This window comes from Hydractinia symbiolongicarpus, chromosome 8, assembly GCF_029227915.1.
Source record: "Hydractinia symbiolongicarpus strain clone_291-10 chromosome 8, HSymV2.1, whole genome shotgun sequence".
In the NCBI taxonomy this organism is placed as follows: domain Eukaryota; kingdom Metazoa; phylum Cnidaria; class Hydrozoa; order Anthoathecata; family Hydractiniidae; genus Hydractinia; species Hydractinia symbiolongicarpus.
The window spans coordinates 2,556,126-2,570,380 of NC_079882.1; the positions used below are offsets into that span (position 1 = coordinate 2,556,126).

The 14,255-nt window shown below is 33.1% G+C and overlaps 2 protein-coding genes across 2 annotated transcripts; one reads left to right on the forward strand and one right to left on the reverse strand.

Moving 5' to 3' along the window:
* The first annotated feature begins 176 nt into the window (after positions 1 to 176).
* LOC130655507 (lysosomal acid lipase/cholesteryl ester hydrolase-like) lies at positions 177 to 5,180 on the forward strand. Its single transcript, XM_057458274.1, has 7 exons — positions 177 to 677; positions 999 to 1,312; positions 1,546 to 1,789; positions 2,780 to 2,935; positions 3,008 to 3,079; positions 3,484 to 3,552; positions 3,856 to 5,180. Exons 1-7 carry the CDS (start codon positions 579 to 581, stop codon positions 4,102 to 4,104), a joined length of 1,203 nt encoding a protein of 400 aa, XP_057314257.1. The 5' UTR covers positions 177 to 578; the 3' UTR covers positions 4,105 to 5,180.
* A 126-nt stretch (positions 5,181 to 5,306) lies between these two features.
* LOC130655509 (uncharacterized) lies at positions 5,307 to 11,724 on the reverse strand. The gene is made up of 9 exons (XM_057458275.1): positions 11,233 to 11,724; positions 8,899 to 9,027; positions 8,633 to 8,798; positions 7,859 to 8,022; positions 7,644 to 7,700; positions 7,454 to 7,564; positions 7,031 to 7,160; positions 6,487 to 6,595; positions 5,307 to 5,488 (listed from the first exon to the last, which is right to left on the reverse strand). The coding sequence occupies exons 2-9, from the start codon at positions 9,009 to 9,011 to the stop codon at positions 5,343 to 5,345; spliced, it is 996 nt and encodes a 331-aa protein (XP_057314258.1). The 5' UTR covers positions 9,012 to 9,027; positions 11,233 to 11,724; the 3' UTR covers positions 5,307 to 5,342.
* Positions 11,725 to 14,255: the final 2,531 nt, after the last annotated feature.

Here is a 14,255-nt window from a genome sequence, read left to right on the forward strand (position 1 = left end):
GAATAGATTATCGTATCTTATTTATAGACTAATTATAGCTACATATCCTAATTTGCAGACTGTGTACATCTACAAAAATCCAAAACACCCTGCTCATTGCTATATATACAGCACCATGCCATATTTACTAACCGGGAGAGTAAAAACCCTATAGTCTAGTAGCTACCAGACCAGGATCGACCATGCGAAATCGCTCCAAAAATCAATTGAAGACGGGCATGGAATGCTATCTCTGTATAGAATTTAGTTTAAAAGAACAAAATGAATAAAAATTTACTTGATAAGTTTTTGTTTTCGAATTTTGCGCAATATGGACTGAATTGCACATATCTATAAATTAAAAATATATCTGAAGTTAAATGCGTAGTTATTTCTTTTAAATTTTTGAGTTTAAAGGATTAGAAGTCTTTGTGCATTCTCTATTTTGATTTATTCGGTGTATTACATACATAATGGCAGCAACAAATGTAAACATAGCGCGTGACAAAACAGTCGTACGATACGCACAACAAGAAAAGACAAGACAAGACAAAGCAAAAGTGGCTATCAAGCTTTTTTTTTTCTAAAGCTAAAGGAAGATGTTAAAATTATATATTTTGACATTACTTTTGGTCTTTTTCTTATTTATCAATACGAAGACAACTTCGGCCGTTGATCCCGAAACTGGCATGACAGTGGTAAGTATTAGCAATCTATGTTACTGCTTGCTATACTGATAGAAAAAAATTGAAAAAAACTGATATAAGAGCATACTTGATTAGGCCACAAATCAACGTTAATGAATTTTACTGCACCATTTTGCTCGCATTCTCTTATAAGTAACAAAATATTCGCTTAGGCCCAGAAGGCTGGATGTTGTTTAGTTTCCTTGCCTACTGCTAAGGAAGACCAATTTTACGTGTTTGTTCAAGATTAACTTTGTGTTTCGTATAAGATTTTGCTTATAAAAAATGTATACTGCAAATTGTAGCTATTTATAGTAATTTAATATTTTGTAGCCAGAAATTATTACATATCATGGGTATCCTGCTGAAGAGCACTTTGTCACAACAAATGATGGATACATTCTTGGAATACATCGAATTCCTCATGGGAAAGGCATGAAGTCATCAGAAAAAAGACAAGTAATATTCCTGCAACATGGACTCCTTTGTTCCAGTGCTGATTGGATTGTTAACCCAGTTAATGAAAGTTTAGCTTTCATGCTTGCCGATGCTGGATTTGATGTTTGGTTGGGAAATAGTAGAGGAAACACTTACTCTAGATCACACAAGACATTAAAAGTCGAGTCAGATGCCTTTTGGAAATTTAGGTAAGTTGTTGTAAATTACAAACACGCGATCAATACTAAAGAAAAAAATTCTGCGTGTCAAAAAATATTTTTATTCCCGTAATGTTTTAAATACGCACACCGTGAAAGTTTTTTCCCGTGAAATAAAAAATTCGCGGTCGAGCTGGAATCGCAAAACTTACAAGCGTAAGTTTCTTCATTTAAATCTTTTTTAGTTGCATTACCATTAATGTTGCTATACACTTTATTTTCAGTTGGGATAGCATGGCTTCAGAAGATCTGCCTGCAGTTATCGAATATATAGTCTCAGAAACAGGTCAACAACAATTGCATTATGCAGGTCATTCCCAGGGTACAATGATAGCTTTTGCTGGATTTTCACGGAATAAAGTTTTGTCAAAAAGAATTAAGAAGTTTTATGCACTTGCACCAGTGGCATATTTGGGTCATATGGAAAGTCCACTAAAGTATTTGGCAAGCTTTATTCCAGAGATTGAGGTAAATAGAGGGTTGAAAACAACTTTATATTGCCTTAATTCGTGAAACTTTTGCGCACATCTAAATTTCGCAATCCTTCAGCGACAACAATTGGAAAAAAAGAGCTTTGGAGTATTTTACACAAAATTCTTAAATTAAATAGCTTTGAAAATCCTGGCCTAAATCCAAAGCTTTTAAAGACATAGAAAATATCCCTTTATGTAAAATTAAAAAAAGATAGGTATTGGTGCGTTCATAAAGCTTTTTTCATATTGACCTGTAAGGATTGCGCGAATATTTAATTTGCGCTTAACTTAGGTAGATAAAAGTTTTTTTCGATTCATGCAAAGAGCATTTTAGAGTTAAGGCCAGCGCAAATGCATCCAAATTTTCAGCAAAATCCATCAAACTGGTTCATCAAAATAGATTTTAGTTTCTGATGCATTTGGGTTGATTTCATCAAAATTTATTTCTTATTCCACTGCGTTGAGTGCAAAATCGTGTAAGATGGAGTCTTTCGACCTGCTATAACCATCGGAATAATAGAATGGGTATGTTTATAATTATAATAGAACGAGCCACCATTTTTCGGTTGTTGTCTCACATGTTTGCCGTCGATAGCTTCCAAGGCATGAACGATACTCGACTCTTAATTCTTTTATTATATTATTAAATATCCCTTATTTGGTCTTCTTTTCACCCAATCTCGTGTTGGTCCTCGGGTAGGCTTTTCGTCGTCTGAATCAACGAGCTCACTCATATTAAATTCTAAAATGACTGAAATACCAAAATTCGAATGTTTTTATCAAACTCATTTTGATGACATTGCAAATGACAAATTCGATTTCATCAAAATATTCGGGTTTTGATCAAAATCTTATCAAAATCAAGATACTCGATTTTGATAAAAATTTTGATGCATTTGCGCCGGCCTTTATATTACCTAAAAATGATTTCTGTAGTATGAAAAGTGAAGTTTTAAATTAAACGATTTTTTTCAAATTTTACTAGTGGCTCTTCAAAATTCTTGGTGTAAGAGATTTTCTGCCACAATCTCCACTTATCACATGGCTGGCATCTCACATGTGCACAAAGTCTGTCTTAAAGAGCGTGTGTGCGAATATTGTTTTTGTAATTTGTGGATACGATAAACCGCAGATGAATGAGGTACATATGACTTATTTTTTGTTCTCACTTGCTGATCATTTTAAAAAGTTGCTACACTATTGTTTACATTAGACTCGTTTGGATGTTTACATGACTCATTCCCCAGCCGGTACTTCTGTGCACAATATGGTTCACTATGCTCAGGTACTTCTTTCATTCTTTTGCTATGATATGTTATATCTATTTATAAAATGACAATGTATATATTTTGTTTTGGCAGGCCGAAGTTATACAGAGAATACAGCCTATGTCGGGAGAAACGTTTATAGTTTTTCCACCGTTGTTTTAAAAATACTTTGAGAAACTTTGTCTACCTTGGTTTTAGATATATAACAATTCTATGAACTTTCGCGAATTCTGTCTGTGATAGGAAAAATCCACGAGACACTGAAACGCTATGCATTGCGATTTTCGAAAATGTGTTTACACGTTTCTACTAGTTTTCTGAATGACTATTTTTTACACCTTTGTCATTTTTCCCTGACATAAATGTTTATTATAAAGTTTTTAACACATAATGTATTTGAACCTTCTTGTTTTATTTTAAGGCATATAAAACAGGAAATTTCCAAATGTACGATTGGGGAGAAAAAGAGAATTTGGAACGCTACAATCAGGTGTGTCTTTGTTTATTTTATAGACTTCAAGTTATAACGTTTTAAATTTGTGGAATATCGTTTCTGAATTAAATGCCGTACTCCAAACTTACGGAAATACGGCAGAGTTAAAAAAGGAAATGGAAATCGCTTTTACGTCTTTCTTATACCGAAATTTTTATTTTTTCTGAATGTCCAAGTTTAAGAATTTTTGGACTTTCTTACTAACTTTAAAAACAAGTTTAGTTAGCGAATATTTTGGCCAAAAAACTGTTACGCTAAGATATTTCTAAAAATACTTTTCAAGAAATATTCATTCTTTAGTCCACCCCACCATTGTATGACTTATCAAACTTCCATGTCCCCACCGTCCTGTATTATGGTGGCCATGATTGGTTGGCTGATATTAAAGATGTGAACGTATTGCTGAAAAAACTTCCTTCTGGTGTTGTCAAACTTCAAAAATTGGTTGATTCGTGGATGCATCTCGATTTTATTTGGGGCATGGACGCTCCTCAGGAGGTCTACAGAAGTCTTATTGCTGATGCGTTAGAAGATAATAAAAATTATTAGTTTTGCAATTTTTGCTATTAGAATTTTTTTTACTACTTTTATAATTTTGCAAGACAAAGTTCGGATTGATTTTGCACTCTTATCCGCAAAAATAAACTGAAATCTTGCAGAACTGTAATTATCAATATTAATATATAAATATTTTAAAAATTTTGAAAAAAATTACTAGCTTTGACGATAAAACTATATAAATTTTTAAACAAGCATACGAAAATTATTTTTATATGGATAATGATAATTTGATCACTTTTATTTCAATCCAATATTGACTAAGCATATAGATAAATGACAAAATTTGGAACTCGTTTCATACACGCTATGTTTGAAGTAAATTGCAGAACAAAAGAGTAGCTTTTGATTCATTTTCGTCCCCAAAGCTGTTTGAGATGAACCTCTTAAGACGAGAATGCCTATTTTTTCAGTGATATTATTTTTAGGGTTTGGGACATAATGGAATAAAATTAAATATTATTGGCTCAAAATGAGCGCTATCCTTTGGCCAAAACCTTAAAAATTATCATTAAACTCTAAAATAAAGCGGAAGAAAAGTTTAGGAACAAGAGCTACCCAATTATGCGAAATTCAGAATACAAAATTGCGAATGTGAATATTTTTAAAGTGCGAAATTTACGATTGCGAATGAATAACATCAAATAGCTATTTTTGCTGATGTATTATGAATTTTACACTGAATAAAGAGGAAAATTGCGACCGCGTCAAAATTGAGAACAAAATGAGAAATCAAAGATTGTGAGCATCTATCCTTACTTTCAAAGTGCGGAATTTAAGTTTATAAATACAAGACAACTCCGCAAACGTTAATTTCACTTCTTTTTCTTTCGCAACTTTTTTTTGCACCTACGAAGTGTTTCATCATCCTCGGAGATTAATACTGGTGAAATGTATTAATTTTAGCTCGCAAAATTAAATAGCCGCGAATACTACTACTATTAATAAGGTAGTATATTTTTTATTGTTTCGTTTAATAGTTATTTGAATTTTATATATCTTTTCAGATTTTTATTTACATATGAGATGTATGCAAATCAGAATGGAAATAAAAAAAGTAAACTTGATTCCTAATTCGTTAACTCGGAAAATAATTTTGGTTTCGATTTTTTTTGTCTCGAAAAAAGGGACTGTGTAATTTTTCAATTTTTGTTACTCTTTTTAATTGTTTCGTGAAAATAAGAGAAATTAAAAAATCGATAATAGACCACAATTTTCTGATTCAACATTCACATTAAATCTAAAAAATCTGTAACTTCTTCAATTTCTCTTTTTCTAGCTTCTTTATGAGCCCACCTTTCTTCTGCCAGTTCGGGCGAGATGTTCCACTTTTCATGATATATTCTAGATCCGCATTTTAAACATTTTTTACCACCTAAAAAATACAGAATAACATGGCTTCTTATCAATTATTTGGCACCTGAATTATAATTCTTTTTCTCGGTGAAGTTGTTTAACCCATACACAATTGAGGCTAGCAAATACCAGAAAAATAAGCAGAAGTGCAGGATTATCCCAGCCTTAAGATGCATAAGCATTTGAGCATGAAATGTCGGTAGAAACCTCTGAAAACACACACATACATACTCTAAATACCTTAAGGGAATTAATTTTCGCGGGAACTAATTTCGCGGACACGACCCTTCCTTAAATTTCGCGGAAAAAAAGGGAATTAATTTTCGCGGATCTCTCAGCAAAGGAAATTTTGCGGGAATTAATTTTCGCGGTTGAAGCTTTTAAAAGAATTTCACGGATATGTGAAATCAGGGAATACGTCTTTTTCACTTCAAAACTTCTATATAATCGAACACTGGGAATACGAAGTTTAGGTATACATTTCTAAAGAAGGAAATCGAAGAAAATTTATGAATTTTAAAAGGTTTTTTTATCTTGGAAAACCTTTTTAATAAATTTCTTAGTTACAATTATTCATCGTCGAGGTCATCTTGTAGAATGCTAAAAATATTTCCGTCATCATCTTTGTATTTCGACTGGCTATCTGTATTAAAAAATTAAGGATTTTGATTTTTTTAGCAAATTTCGCGGGAATTTATTTTCGCGGTTGAAAGTTTTCTACGTAATTTGCGGGAACTTATTCTCACGGATCAGGCCTTCCCAGACTTTTCGCGGGATTTAATTTTCGCCGAAATGGTCAAAAACCGCGAAAATTAATTTCCGTGAAAATTAATTCCTTCAAGGTAAAGTCTTTGAAAATTCGTTGTTGCTATTATGAACAATAAGAATGTGAACGTCTAATAATTTCGGCGAATTTTCGGGGTTTTTTCTTCAAAGAATAGCAAAATTACATTTCACGAAATACAAGGGTTTCTTTTTGAACCGCGAAACTTTACGTAGAAGTAACTTGTGTCCTACCTGTAAATGGCGGAGACTTCATGTATTTATCGAGACAAGTGTGGTGATAAATATGCTTGCAATAAACCCATTCGACAAAGAAATCAGCATATGGGTTTCTTTCGCATTGCTGTTCAAAAGTGTAAAAGAAAAAAGATGAAAATAGCAAAAAATGCGAAATTTACATAACACAGCTACAGTGGAATCTCTCTAAAGCGGACACCATCGATGCAAATACATTGTCTGTTTTACAAAGATTTTTTCAAAAATATATAGTTTTAGACAGAACTTCAACTGAAAAAAGCTTTTCAAGCTTTCGCAAAGTCCTATCATTTCTCGAGAATTAAATTTAAAAAAAGGATTGACTGAAAAAGGATTCGATGAAATTTTGTTTCAAAATTTACACCATTTTTCACGAAGACTGCTAAAGTTAAAATTTATTTATATACGTATAGTTCTAGTTAAACCAGAAAAAGAAAAGAAATAATTATTGTTAAAAATAACAGCCATTGTATTATTTAGGAAAAAACAACAGTTTTTTATAGTATGGTTATTATTACATTACCTCTGGATCTTCTGCTAAAGCTGGTTTTCCACAACATGGACACGTTTCAACAGGAAATTTATGAACGCATTGCGAGGAAACGTATTCCAATACCGGACGAATAGATGGTTTCGCTTCAAATGGTGGAGCTCTAGGAAGTGAAATACATAAAAATATTTCAGTACTTCGGGCAATTAAAATGCCATCAATGCTTGTCCTAGGCAGGGAATCCCTGTATACCTATCCCAAATACGAAGAACCTGTAAAGGCACTCTGTTGCCGTGGTTATGAAGGTCATTTGGGAGAATATAATGTCAAGGGGACAAATTTTACATCGCATATTGAGTTTGGGGTGAATATATCATTGCAAATTGTTTTCGGATTTTTCAACATTAAAGTAAAATCCAGTCAACGATTTTAACCTAATGTCTGATAATTACTTACTTCGGATCTTTCCTTAATGGTGGTTGAATACATTGTCTGGCTATTTCTTTAGCTTGACCGAAAAAATGAGCTTCCAAAATAGAAGGGAAATTGGATCCTTTGAGTTCTATACTAAACAGAAACTAGAATTAGAAACACTGGAATTTAAAAACAAAGAATAACTGATAAGATAAAATGAGATTTTACCAACCTTATACATTCTTCTGGGTATCGGTCTGGAATTGTTATTTTTATGTGTAAAAAATATCTAAAAAAAATTGATTTGATTACTGACACATGTTTTTCCTATTTGACCTTCATGGGGTATTTTAAAAATACACAAGATCTGTTGGCACAGGCTCTGGACATAGAGAAAAGGGGTAATATTTTGAACAAAATAAAGCAAAACACAGAGCGTTTACTAACCTACATGACTTTATTTTGTAATCTATAACACCAGCTTTTTGCTTCACTTTAAATTCGTCTTCTTCAGAAATTATTTTTTTCTTTATTTGAGAAATTTCTTCAGAGCATACCAACAGTGGGTTGTCTTCAATAAATTTATTTATAAATTTTACAAGCGATATAATCTATAAGGAAAACCGGACAGTTTTTTACACATGACCATTTAAAACCCATGCAGATCTTATTGGGATGATCATTGAGTTTTCATTGAGTTTGTACCCAACCTACATTTTCTAACATTTCCGCTGTGTAGCATTGTAAGAAGTTCACCAAGTAAAATATTAAGCAAAAGTTCAATTGTTTTTAACAAAATAGATTTGTGATAAGCCTATTCGTGTTTTGATGCTTTTGGCCCATCAAAATTATGTGACCCTTATAAAAATTCCGAATTTCATGTGTTGAAAATAATACAATGCAATTTTCTTGAATTAAAAAAATAATTCCGACTCTCTGATATTCCCGCCTTTCTAGCAAATCTTCCTTTATTTCAAGGTTGAAACGTTAATCCTGTTGCAAGAATATATAAGATTTAATACAGTATCCTAAAATCAGACAACCACTATTATTATTGACCCTCCTTTTTTTCTTTCTCTTGAAGGAAATAACAAACTTATGAAACCTATGAAATGTTGACAAGTATACCAAATGTTAGTTTGATTTTCATCCTATTTGTTAAAGGAGTAAAATACAGCTAGGGGGCAACAGGTATTTTAAAATATCATCACGCTTGCTTACCTGCGGTTTTCCAACCAACTTTTTAGACTCTAATTCAGTAACATTCGCAATGGCATTCAGTACTTTATCTGGAAACCGTTTACTCTTCAGTTCCAACAAAATTGGAACTTTTGGATAATCTTGAGGAAATTGGAATTGACATACACATTGCTTGTGTTTTGTTCTCCTGAAAAAATGTTTATACAAAAAAGTAACATTGTCTGGTGTTTCTACCAAGAGGTAACTTACAGAGATACATCCAATCCTTCACTTAAGCGAATACTCACGTTATTCTTATTTGCACGTTAGCTGGATGACACCCAATTATTTCTGCAGTTGGAACAAAGGTATTTAATCTGGATTTAACATCTTTTAACTCTTGTGTAATGATGGTCGACATGGGCGTACGTGGATACCTAAAAACAATATATATAAGTCAAAAAGTAAGATCAAATACAAATAAGCAATTAATAAAGTGTCGTGCCACATTTTGCAATTCTGGAGTGGGATATTTTTATGGATGAATTTCATTGTTTACATTTCCAGTAGTAAGCTCTTTTGGCACCGCCTTAGGTAAAGGTGATAGGTGAGGGAAAGTTATTTCCAGTCAATTTTGTAATGAAGTCATTGTTAGCACTTTAAAGTAACTCAAGTAAATCATACAACAATCTGCACTCAATAATGATTCAAAACCTCAAACAATGTTTCTGTGAGAAGAAATCGACATGAAAAGACCTATCTTCACCAAATCCTAGCACCTTTTTTCCTGCCACAGCAATGCCAGAATCAAAGAGCTTACTGCTGAAAAGTAAACAACACAATAATTAGTGAATTGAAGTGGGTAAACTTATATTCCCTTACAACCCTGTGACCCGAAAAATTGAAAGTTGGCACGGCAGGCAAGTGCCGATCTAAGTCGAAGGTCAGCAGAATTTTTCTGACCTAAAGCATAAATTAGGTCGGCAAACCGATCTGACAGGTCGGCATTCTTTTTGTGAAATTCAGATCACTGCTGATGCATGTGTCTTTGATAGCTTAACATGATGGGAGAAATTATTTTTTTTAATCACTGTTGCTGCTTGCACGTATTTTTCTGTTCCAATTTAAGCTACTCCTTTTTTTGCCTTTTACATGAGTTTTGAATATTCTCTGCGTTGTTAGAGTTTGTTTCAAACCCTAAGGAAGAAAATTTCCAACCCTTAACAATTCTTTTATAAATTAACATGTCGCACTTACTTCTTCGAGAACTAAATCAAATTTTGAGAAATAGAAAATGTTATTCATTTATAAATACACCTGAACTCCTCCTGGGTGATTTTTTTTAATAAAAAAATTAGGTTGATTTTTTCGCTTGTCACACTGAGAAAATACAGACGCTATACTGAGTGCAAGGGTGAATAATTCACATACTGATTTAAGAAGGTGCCAATAAGCCGTGAATCTTGCATATACAAGGGCGAGTTTGGGTGACTTTTTGAATTAAACTGGCGATTGTCGTCCAAAATCGCCCGCACTTTCCCGAATTCGCCCGGAACATTCCCGAAATGCAAATCCTAACATACCATGCGGACAATAGTTGGAAGAAGGAGCTTGAAGATAAAGGAGTTAATAAAGTTTATATATAAGTTATTTATCAAGTAAATCTTATTATAAACTATCAAAAACAGTTCTTTTAAGAACTTCGCTACCACATAGTAAGTTTATTTTAATTTTTATAGTTGTCTGTTTTTCTTTTCTTTTTCAGACATTGTTCGGGTCTATGTGGGTTTATTCGGGAAAATACTTGATTTTTTTTCGAAACCCCTGGCTCACCCGAAAATGCCTGCACTTTTTACAGCGTATGCGGCTTATCTGCACCCTCGTACTGGTTCCTGGCCATGAAAAAGATCAAGCAGTGTTAGAAATTAATAACTCTCCATAAAATTTAGTATATATACTTCTAGCGAAAAGTGAACAAAATATACAGACCATGTGAGTAAATTTACAGACAAGAGGGATAAGCTGCAAATGCCTGCATATATACAGGCGAGTTCGCGTGACTTTTCGAATTAAATTGACGGTTGTCCGCTGAAACCACTCGCACTTTCCCAAACACGCCGGATCTCGCCCGGAACATTCCGAAATGCAACACCTTGTAACACAAACATGGCGGACGACAGTTAAAAGAATGCGTTTGAAGAGAAATGGGTTAATAAAGTTTATATATAAGTTATTTATCAAGTAAATCTTATCAAAAATTATAAAACACAGTTCTTTTAAGAACTTCGCTACCACATAGTGCCCCCGGCGTATGCGGCTAGTCTGCACCCTCTTTGTAGACCAGATTTAGTTGCGAAGAGAAAGTTTCAAACCACATGCACAAAAGTTTTAAGTGCAGAAGAAGAGAAATGTCAAAATGCAGAAGAGCTAGTTTTTCAAATTGTATGATCAAACCTCCTTTAAACACAAATTCCTAATAAGTATTTTTTAAATTCCTGATTAGGGTCCAACGACAAAACTTTTGATTTCAGCTAGCTAGCTAACCTTCGTTGCTTTTGTGCAGAGGCATTTTCAGACATGATTTTATTTTCAAAAGGCCAGACTAGAGGCTAGCTAATTATATATATACAATTAATTCTTACTATTGTTCTATGTATGTATTTTCTTTTAAACTGACGTATGCCTAGAAATATAAGTATCTTTTGGTGAGTGCAATGATGAATTAATCGTTGATAAATGGCTAAATCTTAACAACTTCTTCCGCCATTTTGAAAGAAAAAAGGCAAATCGTAGTAAATTTACGGCTTTCAACACCCGAGTCAATCCGTTATGAGAAAAGTGACACCCGACGACACACTGGTTGATTGCCCTGGCCCAATACCCGCCATAAACTGACACAAATGCCCGAGACCCATACCCTGTTGCCGATATTGACATAATTTTTGATTTTTATTAACCCTAAGGGTGATGGTGCGATTTCAAAGACTTTGTCGTGTTCGTCAGAAAATATGAATGGAGATTAAGTTAAAAACAAATTAAAGTCAAAGCTAGCATCAAAAATTTGTTTTTTCTGAACAAACAAGCATGGATAGAATGATAACAAACGTTTTTAAATACGTTTGAAAAAGATTGTTTCTTTGTTTTAGGATAATGTTTCTTTATTTTACGAATGGTAAGATTCGTTTTTGAAATATCAATCAAATTTTGCGCGTGATCAGATGAAACACCAGTGGCCAAACGTACCTTGATTTTTCCATCGTACAACGAGTACGATGCCTTACTCGATGAAACACAAATGTTTCAAAAAGCTTTACCAAAATATTATAACGTAAAAAATAGTCTTCTAGATTTGCTTGCTCAAAATCAAGTCATATATGCTGCGCATGAAATAAATTTCAGCAGAAGTCTAGTTACCCAACCTAACATGTAGAGAAAGTGGCTTGATCTTCTCTTTCGAGCCCATTTTTTTTTTTCGAGCAAAATTTTTTATTTAAGAACACATTTCTGATTTTATTATTATTATTTAGGAGTATTTGTTGGTTATTTCGGCAAACTAAACTGTTTTTTTTCTCTATTTTGCCAAACCAAACATCTCATCACCTTGGGTTATTAAATTTCAATAACAAATTATACCCAGGGTATGTCCGGGTATCTCTAAGCAGATAAACCTCGAGGTTCGCCTGCTCAGAGATACCCGATGTTGACATAATTTTGGATGTCTATCAAACTTCAGGGTGATGGTCGAATTTCAGAAAATAGAAATAAAGTCAAATAGACAAATCAAACTTGTACTTTATTTTATTATGAATGATATTAGTTACAAACGTCGAAACATTAAAACAAACGCCAAGTTTTCGCTTAATTGAAAAGTAACTGACGTGTTAATTCAAAACCAGTTCTTCTAGTTTGTCCTTACACATTACATTCTGCTATGATTTTTCTCCGGAATAATACTTATTCGCAACATGTGAACACATGGTCTAAATCAAATGAACGTTTAAAACATACTGATATTTAAACTTGAAATAATATCCAAGAAAAACGCATGCCTTGCAATAATTCCAACTTATGTGGAGAAAAAGTAGAAGAGTATTTCCGGCTGCTGATTAATCGTAGATTCGCGTTGAGTAGTAACTTGTCTTTGGAGGTGTTGCAATCAAAACATTTCACGTGATGTCAGATTTACTTCTTTAAATAAATCATTGACAACCAGAAATGAAAATAAAACGTTAATTTATAGCTGTGATAAAAAGAAATCAATAAAAATCAATATAAACGAGAGACTTGTACGAAGACGTGGAAGAGTAAATGAAACATTGTATATACAGAACATTAAAGCCGTCAACGACTTGATGCTTAGATTATCGCCATTTTTCAGCACTTACTTCAAACACATCCAAAAGGCCAATTTCCGTCCCCAGATTTTAGCTTGTGGACAACCTAGTCCCCAGATTTTTTTCTCTTTCTGACAATTTTGGACGACGACGGTTTTTCTTTTATTTCTTCAGAAAGAGAAAAAAGTTCTGGGGACTAGGTTGTCCACAAGCAACAGATAAAAACTTTGATGTAATTATGGAAGGAGTGGTACAAAAAGTTTATTCTATAATAATTAATTCCATTAATAAAGAATCTGTAGAAGAATTTGCTCATCTTATAAATAACCAAAAAATGCTTTGAGGGCATTGAACGATGGTGGCTAGTAGGATGCTCAAACACTAACAGAACGACACGATCCCTATCTGAACTAATATGTGGAGGAGGGGATGAACCTAAGGACTAATTACAAGTAAAGTTATGATAGGATTGCCAAGAGGATTGTATTTAGCGGATTGCAAAACTGTATCTAAAAAGAGATTTTAAGCGAAAATAATCTGTTGCGAACTTATTTCTCCGATTTCGATTCCTAAAAAAACTATTTAATTAACTTAATTAACTATTTAAAAAAATGGAAATTCTTAGGGACAATAATGATCTACAAATAATACATTGTAGTTGACATTTGGTCTTGATATTTTGTGGGTGTAAAACGGGTGTGCCGTGCATAATGTCTTTCAAATAACAAATGTTCGGCAAAATTGATAAAAAGCATATAATGTAGCGTGAGAAAGGTAGGGTCACTATCCAACGTTGCAAGGGTTAAGTAACATTGCGTCAAAACTGCTAGATAGTGCTTACAAAGATAGATGTCGAGTACACTTTTTAAAGAAAAATTCCTACAAAAAACTACAAAAACATGATTTAAAACAAGATTGAAAAGGCTGGATGAAACTTGTATTCACATTTTCATTTCATTCATTTTGAAAAATAACTTCACAGGGTGTAATAAATATTTTTACCTATCTAAATAGCAAATTATGTCGTGTCTAACTTCGTAACAGAAATCACGATCTAAGAGACAGCTTTTTGTAAACTTTATTCGTGAGGTTGTTTACGTATCATACGTCTTGTTTATTATTACTTTGGTATGTTCAATTGCTATTAGAACACAATCTCTGATATAAAACATTAGGTATAGGGCATTTAAAAATACGTTTGCACCGAGAGGATGGAGTGTCATGTAATAACAAAAACAAACAGGGAGTGGGGTTCTATTTCTTCGTGCACGCTTGTGTAAAAAATAACCACCTGATATTTGCTATTCATTGCTAACCTGCTAAGATTTTCG

Coding starts and splice junctions, on each gene's coding strand:
- LOC130655507 (XM_057458274.1), top strand. CDS start 579: ATGTTAAAATTATATATTTTGACATTACTTTTGGTCTTTTTCTTATTT. Junction 1,313..1,545: donor GATGCCTTTTGGAAATTTAG/GTAAGTTGTTGT, acceptor CTTTATTTTCAG/TTGGGATAGCATGGCTTCAG. Junction 1,790..2,779: donor GCTTTATTCCAGAGATTGAG/GTAAATAGAGGG, acceptor AAATTTTACTAG/TGGCTCTTCAAAATTCTTGG.
- LOC130655509 (XM_057458275.1), bottom strand. CDS start 9,011: ATGTCGACCATCATTACACAAGAGTTAAAAGATGTTAAATCCAGATTA. Junction 8,023..8,632: donor AGTTGGTTGGAAAACCGCAG/GTAAGCAAGCGT, acceptor TTTTCCTTATAG/ATTATATCGCTTGTAAAATT. Junction 6,596..7,030: donor CTTTAGCAGAAGATCCAGAG/GTAATGTAATAA, acceptor ACTTTTGAACAG/CAATGCGAAAGAAACCCATA.